This window comes from Berghia stephanieae, chromosome 1 (genome assembly GCF_034508935.2).
Source record: "Berghia stephanieae isolate SIO BIC M18660-M18661 chromosome 1, UCSD_Bste_1.3, whole genome shotgun sequence".
Taxonomy (NCBI): Eukaryota; Metazoa; Mollusca; class Gastropoda; order Nudibranchia; family Aeolidiidae; genus Berghia; species Berghia stephanieae.
In genome coordinates this window covers 60,726,737-60,742,628 of record NC_088360.1, presented here as the reverse complement: position 1 = coordinate 60,742,628, position 15,892 = coordinate 60,726,737, and the positions used below count along the sequence as shown (strand labels likewise).

The window sequence follows — 15,892 nt, the reverse complement described above, 5'->3', positions numbered from 1 at the left end:
ATAAATAAATAAATAAATAAATAAATAAATAAATAAATAAATAAATAAATAAATAAATAAATAAATAAATGCACAAAATTTCTCTCTTTCCGAAAGCGATCAAATGATCAGAGAAAAAATTGCTTAAAAAACAAAATAATAAAGGCAAAAAGGAGAATTAACAAAAAAAAAACGAAAGAGGGGATTCGAACCAGTCTAGCGAAATGAGGAAAAATTGTAAGGTGGTCTAACCCACTTGGCTCTTCAGTCCACAAAGACTTCAGCGTAAGTTAAGGTTATAATGTTCTAGAAATTCTTTCAACCAATTTCAAGCAGAAATGTTGCTTCATTCGATTGATTGTTTTTTTATTTGTTTTTTTTTTTCAATCTCTTATCCATGGATGATAAAGTGTTTAAAGTGTAAAAATAAAACATTTTATTAATAACTGAATATCATGGTTGACAGCCAGATCACTACGCCAACGAGAACAACCCTCTGCCTCAGTTTATACCAAAATAAATAAATAAAAATATAAATAGATAGATAAATAAAAAAAAATGAATAAATATATAAATAAAATGTCTTCTAATTCTATAGACTGTTGCACATTTTAAATCCTCCCCCCTCCTATTACAAAAATGTTTATTAATAGAAATGACTGGGGTCGGGATGAATATTACAACTTGCAATAGTTTATAGACAGTAAATATAAGAGAGACAGACAGAGAGAGAGAGAGAGAGAGAGAGAGAGAGAGAGAGAGATAGAGTCAGAGAGAGAGAGAGAGAGAGAGAGAGAAAGAGAGAGAGGGAGAAGATTTAAAAGAAGAAAGGGGTGGGACATTTATCATTTGCAACATTCTGCATAAATGTAGTAAGAATAATAAAAATAAATTAAAAATAAACAATAACAAAAAAAACAAAACAAATAAAGAAATAATGATAATAGAATCGATCCCGCAGGTCAGATTTCAAGCCTAATGGGACAGATGTCTTAACCATTTGGCCATCCACGTGAATAACGACGTATAGAATGTAAACATAGTAAGCTACTCTCCCTCTACTGATTTGTTGTTTGGGTATTTAAACAAAAACCCTTATTGATATTTTAATTAATTTACTTAGATCTCTTTTTATATTTTTACGAGCATTACTATCGCTCTCCTAGTCTTAATAAAAGAAAGCATCTGTGTACAATCTCCATTTGATTATAAACATTATGTCTGGGTATTTTCTTTGTTCGTCTCAGACGCGTCTGTATATATACACAGTGGAAACGACGCGAGACATGCCGTACAAAACTAGAAAAAAAAAGGAATTCAAGAAATAAATAACTTTATAACAGATCTATTTGTCTACTTAATTCATTCAAAAAAATAAGATGCTTATTCAAAATTATTACTTCTTATCCGACTTTAATTGTAAAGTTCACACGAGCGTTGGTTCATCCCCTCTCGTCTCACACAGTGTTGTGTCGGGATGAACCAAATAAAGGCAATGAGTCAAAATTACCAGAGTTAAGAATTTGAAGTTTTAAGCAGTTTAATGACCCTTATTCACTTTCCTCAATAAAAGCTGTTAATATAACATACATTCCTACATTTAGATTTCAAAAACAAGTTTTGACGTCAAGATTATCCGACATGATACCGTATTGAGACGATACGTTAGATACCGATCGCTTACAATGACGCTCAAATTGTATAAACATCTCATAGGTTAGAGGTTTGAGACTTTGTAACAAGTTGAAGGTCATTGGTTCGATCAATATTTTTTAAAGTTTCGGGCGAAGATAAAATAGGTATTCTAGAAAGAGTTCGATAAATGCTTTGGACATTTGAAGCTGGAAATCGGCTCTTCGTACTCACCTGTAGACATTTAATGATTTTGCACATCTCTCTACCCAGATACCACATTCCAGTGATGTCCTCGGCCACTGTAGGAGGTAGACATATCAAAACAACCAGAAAATCCGCCACGGCTAGATTGACTAGAAACATATTGGTGGCGCTACGCATTCGGGGATTTCTCCACACGGCAAACCACACCAGGCAATTCCCAATGATCCCTGCCAAGAAGACGACCGATGAGAGAAGAATGAACAGAACGTGGATAAATGTCCGGACATCCGGGTTTAAACCATCGTCGTAATATAATGCCTCTTCTGTAGTGCTGTTATTGCCAGGGGCGATGGTAGTCGGGGCGATGTAAGATGTTAGATTGATGATTAATGTATTGTGGAAATCCAGCAGGTCTTTGGAGTCCAAAGGCGTTCCAAGTTCTGTGGTGGAGAGAGCGGTCGCCATGGTTGGAGGTTTACCAAATGCAATCAAGATAATTTTTGAAGAAATATGATATGTCAAAACAAGTGATATTATTATGATGATAATTTTTTTATGGCAATGATTACATGTTTTGTAGTCTTATCAAGCACAACGGAGAGCATACAGCACTGAAATAAACAAAGGAAGTGACATCAAATCCTCTTTTAATTTCAAATGATATGGCATTAATATCACTTGCACTGATTTTTGTTAAGTGAACAGTGACTCCCTCCTGGTTTAACATCAAAGAAAAGTGTTGATCAAAAAACTTCAGTAAATTGAAACCGGCAATGGCAACATTGTGTTATTTACACGTTATTATGGGAATGTAACGGAAGAGACAGAACTAGATCTTACCAGCACCTTTACATGCGTGCGTAAATAGAGTATATGCAAATACACACACCAATCATTTAGATGTAGTTACTACATATTCAATGTTTTAAAATCACTCTAAAGCTCTATCCTCTGGTAATAAAGTTTAAGAATCTTCGCATCTGTTCTCCAGTTGAACACGGAATTAATTAACTGAAAACAATCTAACAAATGGTCTTTTTGGATTGCTGCGCTTTCCAGGGATATAAAAATGATTTTTGTATTGGCAAATGATAAAATAACCAATTGCAGCCAACACTTAATAAGGACATTATGCGGGTATATTTTCCCTCTATTCCTTCACTATAATATTATGTCAAGAATCGTGGATAAAGAAAATCAGTATTGAAAACCGAAATATAAAACGACGCTAACATTTTTTCTAATCACTTTTCCGTCAAACTGATTCCATGGTGAATGATTACAGCCTTTGTTGCTAAATTGGAATCCAGGAGCGAAGACTTTTATCCAACTGTATAACTGTGGGTAATCTGAAAAATAAATATAAGGAATTACGTTCACAAAGGACAATCATTTATTATTTTGTGCATACAAACAAAAGAATTATGTAACCAATGATAGGTAACGAACGATCTAGCGGCTATTACCAAACAAAAAAATGAGAGTGTATAAGGTAATGTTGGGGCATCAAGCCTATTCTGTCAAACTTTATCGAAGTTTAGAAGCCTAAAACAAAATTTAACAATAGAGAACAATTAGTCGTGGTGTCAAAATACTGGTTCCAATCTCTATGGGAGTGTGAAATCGTCTGGTTTAAGAGTGATGGCATCTTATTGAGTCCTCCGGAAGAGGCACAACACTTCGATTGTTTTTTTGTTTTTTTGTTTTGTTTTTTGACATCACACATTTCTACCCTATTATTCACATATAACGAAATGGGTTTTTTTCTTTCAAGGCTTTCATGGCAAACCCAATGTAGTTTAAAATATCTAGCAAGGTGGGGAGGATTAAAAACTAGAGAATTTTGTATAGTGCATTATCCACTAACCATACTCAAGCGCTCTACTTGGGATACCTAGCCAATAGGAACATTTACTGTATAGGACGAGACATATGTGATGAATAAATAAATAGATAAATAGCTAATAAAATTGAAAGGGGAACATGGTGATAAGATAATAGAAAAATACAATTATATCAATAGCTAGATAGTTACATTGATAGAGTGAGAGATAGATAATAGATAGATAGATAGATAGATAGATAGATAGATAGATAGATAGATAGATAGATAGATAGATAGATAGATAGATAGATAGATAGATAGATAGATAGATAGATATATAGATATTATTGGTCAGCTAAGGTCATCGGAGATCCAGCTACCAAAAGTGCCAAAAATGCGGCTTTAATTTAGATAAATATCTCTGTAAACCAGGACCTGCCATTTGGAACTTGGTTAATCTGTAGTAAGTCTCGCGAGCAATGTCAACGATTTTCATTTTAAAAGCTGAAAACTTATCTTTTCCGGTAATTGTTATCATAAATGTTTTCTGCTTGATGTGATAATTATTTGTATTATTTTTATTTGTCATTTATTGTTGTGACTTTTTATTTGTACTTGTACAGTTAGTGTTTGCTAGAGTTGTATTGTGTCTTTTTGGCACAGTTTGATTGTGTTTATGGTTTGTTCAGTGATATCATAAAGCGCTTTGAGGTTTCGGCGTATAGCACTATAGAAAAGTACTTTATTAATTCTTTGTTATTAATATAGTTTTAAAAAAACAACAACATTGAGCTTATATTGGACAATGTCCACTAACGTGTTCAAAGCGCTTTATCAAGGGTTTCTGTAACATGTATAACGAGACATGACAACTGTTTGACGACATTACATTTTTTTATTCTGATAGAGACAACGCTGGTAACGGCCAAGTTTTCATTTACCACCTGAGTAGAGTGAGAGAGTGTGAATAAAGAGTCTATTCCAAAGACACATCAATGCGCTGAGCGAGGTTTGAATCTAGGACTTTCCGATCCGACAGCGAGTGTCATGCCAAAAAACAAACAAAAAAAAAAAAAAACACATAGCCGCTATATATATATATATATATATATATATATATATATATATATATATATATATATATATAGAGAGAGAGAGAGAGAGAGAGAGAGAGAGAGAGAGAGAGAACTTAGAGGGAAGGATGAATTACGTAGGAGAGCAGTAGCGTGTCCAGCCCAATGAGTTAATGATAGATTGCCTTTTAAATGAGTGTCACGTTGCCTCCTTTTGTTCAGGCCCACACGAGAATATCCCCAAAACGATAGCTCACGATGGCTAGAGAGCGTTCCATACATAAATTATTTACATATTAAAAAGTAAGAAGATAATATGTTAATGTGCAATGTATGCTGAATTACTTGTGCACGAATCGAGTAAAAGGAAGGAATGTCGTATATATAATCATTAGCATCATAATCATCATTATCATCATTATTTTTTTAATCGATGTCAGTGTGTCCTTTCTCATGGTTGAGATAAATTTTAATATATTTTTCTTTCTGATTTCGCTCACTCCTGATCTGATGATCGGTGATCAGGAGGTCTGACTTTTAATTGTAACAATCACATCAACTAATGTTTTTCTCTTTCCTAAAGGCGACAAGTGAAAGAGCTCACTTGGCAAATGAAATATTCAGGTGGATGAGGCGAGAACAAACTAGACACGGTGCCATCAAACCCAAAATGAATGCAAATCACCCCACAAACTTAGATATCTACTAGAAGATTCAGGGACGTTATTAGACATCGCTACCTTTAAAAAACATGCTACATAGGAAGACATAAAATCAGAAAGGAGAGACGGATCAAATTGTACAAAGCTATTGTATCACCGGTGCTCATGTATAACAGGTGACACTCACAGAAATTGAATACAATTGGTTGATGCATTTGGGAAACAATTTGGGAAACAAAACAATTGGGAAAACTCCGCGGAATATTTTACCCAGAAAAGATCCCAAACGAATACAATAAAAACGATGCAACACCTCAACAGTCATTACAAGACAAAGGTGGCAGCTATTCGGCCATGAGGAGCCTAACAAATACACCAGGACAACTGGGCCGTATTTACGGACGCGAACCAGCGCTTAGTCTCTGACTTTAGTGAAGGACTTGAAAAAAATTGGATATAATGTGAGATGACCAAACAAGTACCAGACTAAAATCACGGCACCTTCGGACTAAGTTTCGCCCCGTTTTAGTCATTTACTAAGGCCGGACTTGATACTTAGTCTGAGACTAGTTACTAGAATACATCATAGCGTCGCCAAGATAGCAGCTATTTTAAGATTGAGAGAGCTTCGATTCAGAAGGAAAATACGTCGGTTACGAATGACAGAGCCTCAAAGTGTTCTGTTGCTTTTGACACTGGCTATAAAAACTGTAAGATAAGTGCAGATCGTCGAAAGTGCAAATTTTTGTGAGTAAAAACTAAAAAAAAAACGAATCGAATCGGGCTCGCGGGTTGTGGCTTAACGGAGACAGAAAGTCGAAGGGTTTCCTTCAAAGAACAACCAAAAAATCGATTAGAAAGTATAGTGGAGACAAAGTTATTCTGCTGGCATTGTAACTGACTGAAATAATGCGAAACATACTTTTTGTTTTGGTTGTTATTTTAATTTTTTGCTGAATTTGTTTGAGACTCAATGGAACTTTCATTGGCCTAAATATAGAATCGATAGTCGACCATGGACATCATTCTAGTCTGATCGGTCAACAGTCAATATCACGTGAGTTGATTCATCATGTCAAAAGTAAATTCAAATATGAAACGGAACGAAATATTATCTATACCGGAATGTCTGCTAATTTCCTCTTTAGAAATATTTTGCGTTGAAAGTATGAAGGCTGGTATCTTACCTGCCATCGTGTACTCGAGAGCAGGTTGTTACCAGAACAACCCACTTCTAGGCAATAGCCTAACTAGTCAGAGACAAGAGAACGTTCATAAAATTCGATTTTCTTTAGTGACTTAATTCGGTTAGGCTTAAGACCAGCAAGCCATTTGCTAGACAAGTAAATAACTAAATCATAACATTGGGCCCAGGTGATTGATGGAAGTTAATTCTGACCACGCAGCCCATAATTTAGTGGTAAACTGAACATACTCGTATCTCTCCCAGTAATATCGAAGACATCACAAGTAAAAACGACCTATTTCCACATAAAGCTATTGTCACCGACCATAGTATATATATATATATATATATATATATATATATATATATATATATATATATATATATATATATATATATATAATCTGTGTTTTTAGCAATGTTGCTGATGCCGTTTGGTGGATCTGGTTGTGTTTTATTTTCCAGCCTGTCAATATAGTTGTTCGTATATATATATATATATATATATATATATATATATATATATATATATATATATATATATATACACACACGAACAACTATATTGACAGGCTGGAAAATAAAACACAACCAGATCCACCAAACGGCATCAGCAACATTGCTAAAAACACAGATCTCTGATGGGAACTGGGAAAAGAGAGGAGTAAAAAACATGAAAACCCACGAATTTTACTGAATTGAATTATCAAGTCAGGAGAGATGTACATGTAGGAATCACCCCAAGGCTATACAGGATTGAGTCAATGTGATGTCTTGTATATGAACAAGAACAACCAAGTCAGCCACAGCACTTCGGTTCCTCTTAATAAACTTTTCCAGTAACAGTTAACTATGTATTAAATTGCATTTTACAATGCTTTTCCAGCTAGCCGCAAGTTTTCTCGTTCACAGTGAATAATATCCATAATAAGTATAGGTTAACATATCACGTAATTTTGTCAAAAACCCAGTGATCTCTAGTGAATGTATGCGAGAGGTTCATAAAAAATGTTCAAAATCAATTTCATCGGGACAATTAATTTGTTTAACTTAATGAGGTCATCGTGTACTCTCTCCACGCAATTGACGAATGAGAGCTTTATCTCATTGTTATCAAGGACACAAATTTATTCGTTTTAACATTGGTATACACACGAGTCTCCATTTCACTCCGACTTGACAATACGATATCTTACGGATTTCACCAAGACAGCAGTAAGTAACAAATATTTAAATATAAACTCATAGAATTCTAGACGCTTTCATTGGTACTGATATCTTGGTAAAAAATACTCAAAGTATGAAGCTATAGATAATGGGACAAATCCTAGAATGGGATAAATTCAGTTTAGCTTTTAAAGGATTAAACAACTGTGAATAAGATAATATATTATAAATGGATCTTGAAATGAAATAGAACAAAGACAAATTCATATGAAGGACGTAAATTAACACTTTAAAAATCTGTTTCATCTTCTTGAAAGTCAGAGACAGACAGAGAGGCAGGCAGAGACAGACAGACATTTAGATTGATAGATAAATAGGTAAAGAGGAAAAAATAAGAGAGAGAGAGAGAGAGAGAGAGAGAGAGAGAGAGAGAGAGAGAGAGAGAGAGAGATAGGGGCTGGGGGGGGGGGGCGGGGGGCGGAGATGCAGAATGTTTTTAAAACTGAAAGTATGATAAAAAGTGAGAGATGGTTAGCGGGAGGGGAGGAGAGGGCAGCGTTGGAAAATGGGGAAAATAATAGTTTTGTTATTCTATACACTTTATATCTTAATCCACGTATGTTTCTATGTATTTATACATAATGCCCTCTTCCAATTGCCTGAGTCTGATAAAAGACATAATTTTCTTATCATTTTGGCCAGAAAACATTTACTTCATACTTTGATCGATTAACGCTCTCCTTACAAACCTTTTATATAATTTCCCCCGAATGGCAAAATAAAAATACAAGAATTGAAATTTAATGCTTAAAATCAAAAGCAATATACAAAATTTATGAAGCAAATCAAGCGTATTTGAAACAGTATTAAGATCTTTCAGCTATAATGAGAATTTTTCTTCAAATTTTGTGACTTGAAAATCAAATCTGAATTTTTTTTAAATCATTGAAACGTGAAGAATGACGATTTTCCTATGGTTGTTAAGGGATTTTAAAAGGCGACAGCGTTCCAGCATAATTTCTGTTTGGCTTTTTCCTTCTATAGAAGTAACGAAAGTGACGTCACTCAGCTGTTTGTTATTGTTTTTAGCCGGCCAATTTGATTAGTTTTCACTTCCTCTTCCTCATCTTTCAGCTTATCCCGCATTTTGCAGGGTTTCCATAATGAATGCCACATCTCCATACGTCTCGGTTCAGCGCACCATCTTCCTCTATTTTCTCTCATCTTTATTGATACATTCTTGACTTCAGTCAACCTTCGAATTCGTACATTTTTCACTTTATCTTTTCTTGTCCAGCCAAGTGACCATCTCAACATCGTCATTTCTGCCACCTCAACTTCTTTATCTTGTCTGTTTGTTGTAGCTACTGTCTCTATGATCTAGTCCATATAACATTGCTGGTCTTACAACTGTTGTACATATTTTCCCCTTCAGCTTTGCAGAAATTCGTTTGTCATATTTATCAAAACTCTTGAGATACTGCTGATGAGTTTTGAATAGCGATTTTTTTTATCTTAGTGCACCAACATTTACAAGCACTTAAAATTAGTCCACATTTTACGATAGAGAAAACTGTTAAACCACAAGAATGTCAAAGTGGCACTGATGTTTAGAAAGACAACTGATTTTTCAAAGCAAAATAATAAAGTGAAAGAGGCTATTATTGTTTCCCCGTTATTCTAACATATTATAAGACCATTAATATCCATAATTGCCCCCATTTGACACGGCACTGCCTGATACCAGTTAACCTCCAATGACCTCACGCAGGTAGCTTGCAGAGAGGGTTACTGGCCCCTTGGAAGTTCCATTTGAAATTGCGCTGATTCCATGCATTGCATGTTATATCTGGCTGGCCGATGTTTTGAGCATTTTTACTAAGTGCATGGCATCAATAAGATATTGGAAAAGTTCCAACGACTCGTTTTTGATTTTGTGTAATTCTTTAGAGGCGGCTTTAATTATATTCTAGACACCAAGGGAAAAAAAGCAATCGCTATCTTGAATCATTTATTAGTATAGCCTAACATTGATGAACCGCTTAGTGAGTTGTAATTAGTTTAGTAGGAAACAAATTATGATCTCATTGGTTGAACTATTGAATACGACTCATAATCTTTTGTTGTTGTCGACTTATCTTTTGGTGTAATATTTGGTCAGTTTCAGGCTACGGCAGGATGAACTCTCAGATCACAGCTATTCACATCAAGGAATAAAGGCTGCTATAATTGGCACGAAGTAGCTATAAAGTGATAATAGCATTTCAAACCAATTTATATTTCAGTTGTCGAGTCACAACTAAAAGGCTTGAATGTATGACAGTAGGCGCCCTTGTTTAAAATTCCACAGGTCGCCCTTGATTTCCATTTGATTATTGGTAGAGATAATTTAAATGGGTCTTACTTATGCTCGTGGGGGGGGGGCAGAGAACAAAAAATATTAAACACCAGGGCCCATCTTTATGTAAGCGAACTAGATTGAGCTATTTCCTAGTCTCTTAAATGACTTGGTAGTATTAGGCCTACGTGAAGTAAGTCACTAAAGAAATCGAACTTTTTCTAGTCTCTGACTAATTATGCGCTTGCCTAGAACTGGGTGTTGTACGAACGGTCACTAACTCGGCTATTTGGTCTGGTAACTAAAGTCAGGGATTAAATGCTAGTCCGCGTTCCAGGTAGAGACTAAGATGCCAGTTAACCAAGGATATAAAAAGCCAGCTGGGTATGAGATTGACTGACGCAGGAATATTCTCAAAAGACAAAAAAATTGCGGAAGAGTGTGGATGGCCAGAAGCAAATTTTTTGAGATTCTATTTTTGGATGCGTGCCATGTCAATCGCTTTAAAACGATTCATGCGTTCTACGTGAAGCGGGAAATATTGCTTGAATTGTTGTTCCAAAATTATTATTTTTTTAAACTATAGTACCCCCCCCCCCCCCAAAAAAAAAAAAATACTAATAAAGACACAAAAAAATGAAAGAATAACAAACAGTCGAATTGAACCACAATCCTCTTGCTATCCAAGCTAGCGTGTAAACGGCACAGTGAAACATATACATATATAATATAATAACTGCAGGGGTGAAAAATGAACCGTCTCCGTGACCGACACCATTGATTGACCTCATACTGTGTCAATTTCCGCTTGGCCTCAATTGAGTTGATAGTGAGCGGCGATGCGCCAATAAACCCCAAAACGAGAGTGAGTGCATAATGGTACAAAGCGGACAGGCTTGGTTGGCAACATAATATAATATAACATGCAATTTATCTGCATTGTTGGCGTGAACTTTATTAGGCACATTTATCGCCAGTCAATATGATTTGTGATGTTAAGGAACAAAATGATGGTTGAACTAAGTCTAACACTCTTCACAAGGAAAAGTTTTACCACTTCTTCTTCACATAAACCGACAAATTCAGTCAATAAGTATTAATCATCCATATTGCATATTCGTTTTCCTGATGATAAATTATACCTCTCCTTCCCCCAAAAAATCTAAATCTTAAAATCACTGATAGGTACGAAACGTGAAGTGGGACTAAACAAACAATTTGTACGAAGGATGAAATGGTTTGATGCTCGACGTTAATATATAATATTCACCAGTTCTGCCCGCCAGATCAGTAGTACCAAAACACAAGACTGTGTGACTTTATACGTTTATAGTTTTATTGAGATAATTTAGTGAGAACTGATCAGCCAACTGGCGGTCTAATACCAACGACAAAGAGCTAAGTGGCGTCAGCTTCATTCATTCTATAGAGGTAGCATTATATAATTATCGACGTGTACTTGTTTGACGGTCTGATAACCCAATTCATTATGGGCTCATTGTTGTAATGGAAATATCAAAATATGACGCAAAATATTGTCCAATACAACAATATTAAACTAGGGCCATAATAGCGTTTGGATGTCAGATCTGCAGTGACGTCTATCTATATGTACAGGTCGAATGAAGAAGAAGTAAGAGGGAGAAAAAATACGTATAAATAAAGTCATAAATATGCATGTTGGAAAATAAAGCATTTTCGTTTAAATATAAAGGAGACAATCTATAAATTATTGGCGTGCTATGTCGGTTTAGATAGTAATTAAGAAGTTGGCATGATTGTTTGTATTATCATTCGCAGGGACTAAAATTGAAAATACGTTTATAATCTTGTTGTTCGTGAAAAAAAAACTGCTTCTAACATAAAGCTGGGCAAATTAAGAAAAAAAATTCAATATAAATTACTATTTTTTCTTCACACACACACACACACACACACACGTGCGCGCACACGCACACACATACACGTAATATATATATATATATATATATATATATATATATATATATATATATATATATATTTATATAAATGAAAAAACAACGTTCCTCTCGGCATCTTTCTCCTTGGCAAAGCTAGTTCATCTAGTGCAAGGTCTTGCCAATCTCTTTCACCTCTTCTTCTGTTACCCTTCAATTAACCTGTCTCATTCACCCCTTCCCTTCTCCTCTCCCCTTTGCAACGGAACTGATACTAGATGAAATCCCAGAGTTCTGATGGACCACCGGCAGCACATGATTTCTTTTTGATCGTGACGTAAACATACCTATCATTTAGTATATCAGTGCTTTGTATGTGGAATTCTATGATAACGCCTGGTCTCCAGCTACGGACAAGGATTTTTGTTTCGATAGCAAGTGGCCGTTGTTTTCGAAAAAAAATCATTGCTGCAGGAACTTCGAAAAGTTCCAACATCATCAGATCTTAAATGAAGAACTGAATTTTTAGAGAATAACAACTGATACGAAGATTCTCTGACAATAACATCAATAGATCAGCCAATTTAAATGTAGAAGGCGGAGTCTGATGTGTACAAGCAATGCTTGAGACCAGACTGCCGCACTCTGGAAAAACCTAAATTAAAAAATTATGTGGCCAGAAAACTAGTCCTTCAAATATCGATCGATTTAACTTCGCGAAGTCACAGGTTTGAGAGTTTTTGCCAAGATAAGAGTCATGTAAATCGATCGATATTCGTAGGACGAATAGTCTGGTTAAATTTCTAAATATGGGGGGTTTTTTTCCAGAGAAAGACAGCAGAATTCTGCAGATGACAAGTTACAGAACTGATAGTTTTGAAATTGGTGAAGATGACTCTCCAGCCCCATCGGATATTATATCGGAGTTATCAAGATGTAGAAAAATGAATTTACATGTAAACTGATTAGAAATATCGCATTGTAGTTGTTTGTTATTTAATTAAATAGAGTCAGTTAAACATTGAAATCTGACTAATTGGGGATGTGGTAGGCAAACGATGTTTTGTGATTTTATAATCCAATTTATATTAACCTCTTATATTTTCAAATTCTATTATATATGAGAATATGTTGTTATAATTTGATTTTTAATTGAAATCATTAACTTATTGACCTCGAGGAGAGACCTCGTAGACTCGATCGGCTCTCGTTTTGATATATAATTTCTAATATCGTTCTCAATAAAACAAATACAAATGTTGCTGTTGAAGCTTGAGAAGAAAATATCTTTAATTAAATGGAATAGAAACTTCAATTTAATTTACAATAATACAGTATCTATTTTTGTAAATTAGATTGAGGTCACAATTCCATTTTATTGCTTTCATCAATAATACAAATAAACTAACCTCGAGTATCATTATTAATTTGGCCGCAAATTCAATTTTCAATTTCTACTTAAATCCAAAATAATACCGTTTTGAAGCTATAAGTCACAGGAGACAGACTAATGCTGACAATTTATGAAATGATGCGGACGATTCATTTTGGGGAGATGTATTGCGTCATCATCATTTGTAAAGCATTAACAAATGATTGTTAAAAATCTTGCCCTTTTCCAGTTGTAAAAAAAGTCAGTCCGAATGAACCAAGGGAGACCACGCTTTGGAGATGATAACATGGAATTCTTGTCATTCCAAAATAATTAAGCTAATTAATCAAAGGCAAAGGCCATCGGCAAAACGAATGGAAAACAATGACGAAAAATAAATTAAACTCTCAGAAAAAAAAAATACAAAAACCTCTTCTTATTGGGAATGAATGATATATATCTAATTAGAACTTATGGCAATGTGGTTTGGGTATTTTTTTCTGTTTTTGTCTTTTCTTTCTTTTTTTTCCGGGTATATCATGTAAAGATGATTTGTCGGGGCGACCTCCAGCCGTGACTACGAACTACTAAGCCAATCTATAGGGATCTTGCCTCGATGTCGAAACTTTTTAGCGCTAGTTCGCCTTTAATCCGTTTGAATTTAAAACAAATCATCACAGCTTTCCACTTTGAGATACTTTGTTCTATAAATTATTACTGTAAGCACACAAAAAAAATCAAATGTATCAAATATGCATACATAAACGTTGTCCTTTAGAGCCTTGGGCCCATCAATTTGAGAGTGAATCATGATTTCTCCTTCAAATAAAGAGTGCAATATTTGTTATCATTATGACACCCGTCTATCGTAGCATGAATTCTCGTCAGATACAATTTGAATCACTGACCTAATGAGCAAAGGGAAAAGTTAATCTATAGAGTCAATTGGCCCACGAACGTTATCCCGGTTTTTATAACGTGAAACAGAAAATGGCCATTGCTTACCACCCTTTAGATAAGATGGAGTTGCAAAGTACTTTCTGTCGGATGAAATGGATTAAGCTGCCCGTTCACTGATGGGTGGACAGGGGGAATTGCTAGAAAAAAATTTTCGACTTCAATCGATACCGTTCCCCTTACGAGTGATACAAGTACTCTACCAATCTTGTTATCGGGACCCCTATAGAGCAGGGGAGGGGGCATAAAAATCCGAAGTAACGGGTAGTCGGAACACGTTAGATTACAAGAGAGTCCAATGCTCTTCCAAATATTCTTCCCCGATATAATTACATACGCGATAAATATATACGAATTTATCGATTACTGGCGTATTGGCGCACATCACAGACAGGCGTGCATTGTCAAATGCAATAAATTAATTTATCAGACGAATGGGGGAAATCTCATTGAACATGTCGAATTCACGGTCTATCTATCTCTAATTCTAACACAATACATCAAATAAGTGTCAAGATCTGTATTTTATATATATATATATATATATATATATATATATATATATATATATATATATACTCACACACACACACACACACACACACGCGCGCGCGCGCGCGCATTTCTTTTTGATTTTTTGGCGGATATTCCAATGACTAGTTAATACGATTGCCCGTTTTTGCATTTTCAACCACGCATGGGTTTCGTAAAAGAAATAAAACTGATCTTTTACTCTTGACGGTGAGATGGCATTTGTCTTGCGTATTCATAACCAGGTTTGGCAAAATCCATAGCATCAATTTGGTATCAGGCTATGTTTAAATCAACTCAGATGAATACAATTGGGTTTCGGGTTTAAAATATCAGCGTTATGAGTTTCAGTTATTTAACGCCCAAGGAACAATATTTATTCTTCTCAATCAAGACACTTATTTTAACTCGAATGTTATCAGTTAAGCATACAAATAAATGCTATTTATCGGGATCACCACGACATAATACCGTTTTGAGATGATTGGTCACAGATAATAAGGATAATGCGTAATGAAGCAATTGATTATCCAAGTTGCCAAAGTTGTTGTGTTGCCCTGTGGAAAGACATGCTTATGCCATCGCCCTATTTCAGTATAATCTTTAAATTGAAAATAATTCAAATTTAGATTAATTTTTAAGAATGTCAAACTTACATATGTTTCGGCATTTGCATTCATTCAGCTGTATCTTAATCCAATAACCATTTTGGGGACATTTACAATAAATAGACATGTTGCTTTGTTATTAAATTATGTGTTTTGCTTCCTCTGTATTTACCGTCCAAAAGAAATTAATCAATAAAATGATAGCAACGCAACAGATTGAATGTTTTACATAGTCATCTCAAAATCCATACCAGGCTCGGTCAGGAATATTGTATTTAAATCCATAAGCCTAGAGTGAGACTAAGAAGCAGACCAGAATGACATGACATTGTTACGACGGTAATATGTGCATAATACATTCCCTGGGGAGTGCACTGTCAGAAATCCAGTGTTATGGCCATCATTCCAAATGGACATGAATGGAGCAATAGCCTGA

The 15,892-nt window shown here is 35.0% G+C and overlaps 1 protein-coding gene and 1 long non-coding RNA gene across 1 annotated transcript in view; one reads left to right on the top strand and one right to left on the bottom strand.

The window, feature by feature from the left end:
* The window catches only part of LOC144978783 (uncharacterized), a 429,130-nt gene that overhangs the window by 189,386 nt on the left and 223,852 nt on the right, over positions 1-15,892 (top strand).
* Positions 1-15,892, bottom strand: part of LOC144978767 (orexin/Hypocretin receptor type 1-like) — a gene marked incomplete in the record, with an annotated part of 367,308 nt that overhangs the window by 152,640 nt on the left and 198,776 nt on the right. The window contains 1 exon segment of the mRNA XM_078925242.1: positions 1,846-3,167. Coding sequence (XP_078781368.1) covers positions 1,846-2,283 — 438 coding nt within the window.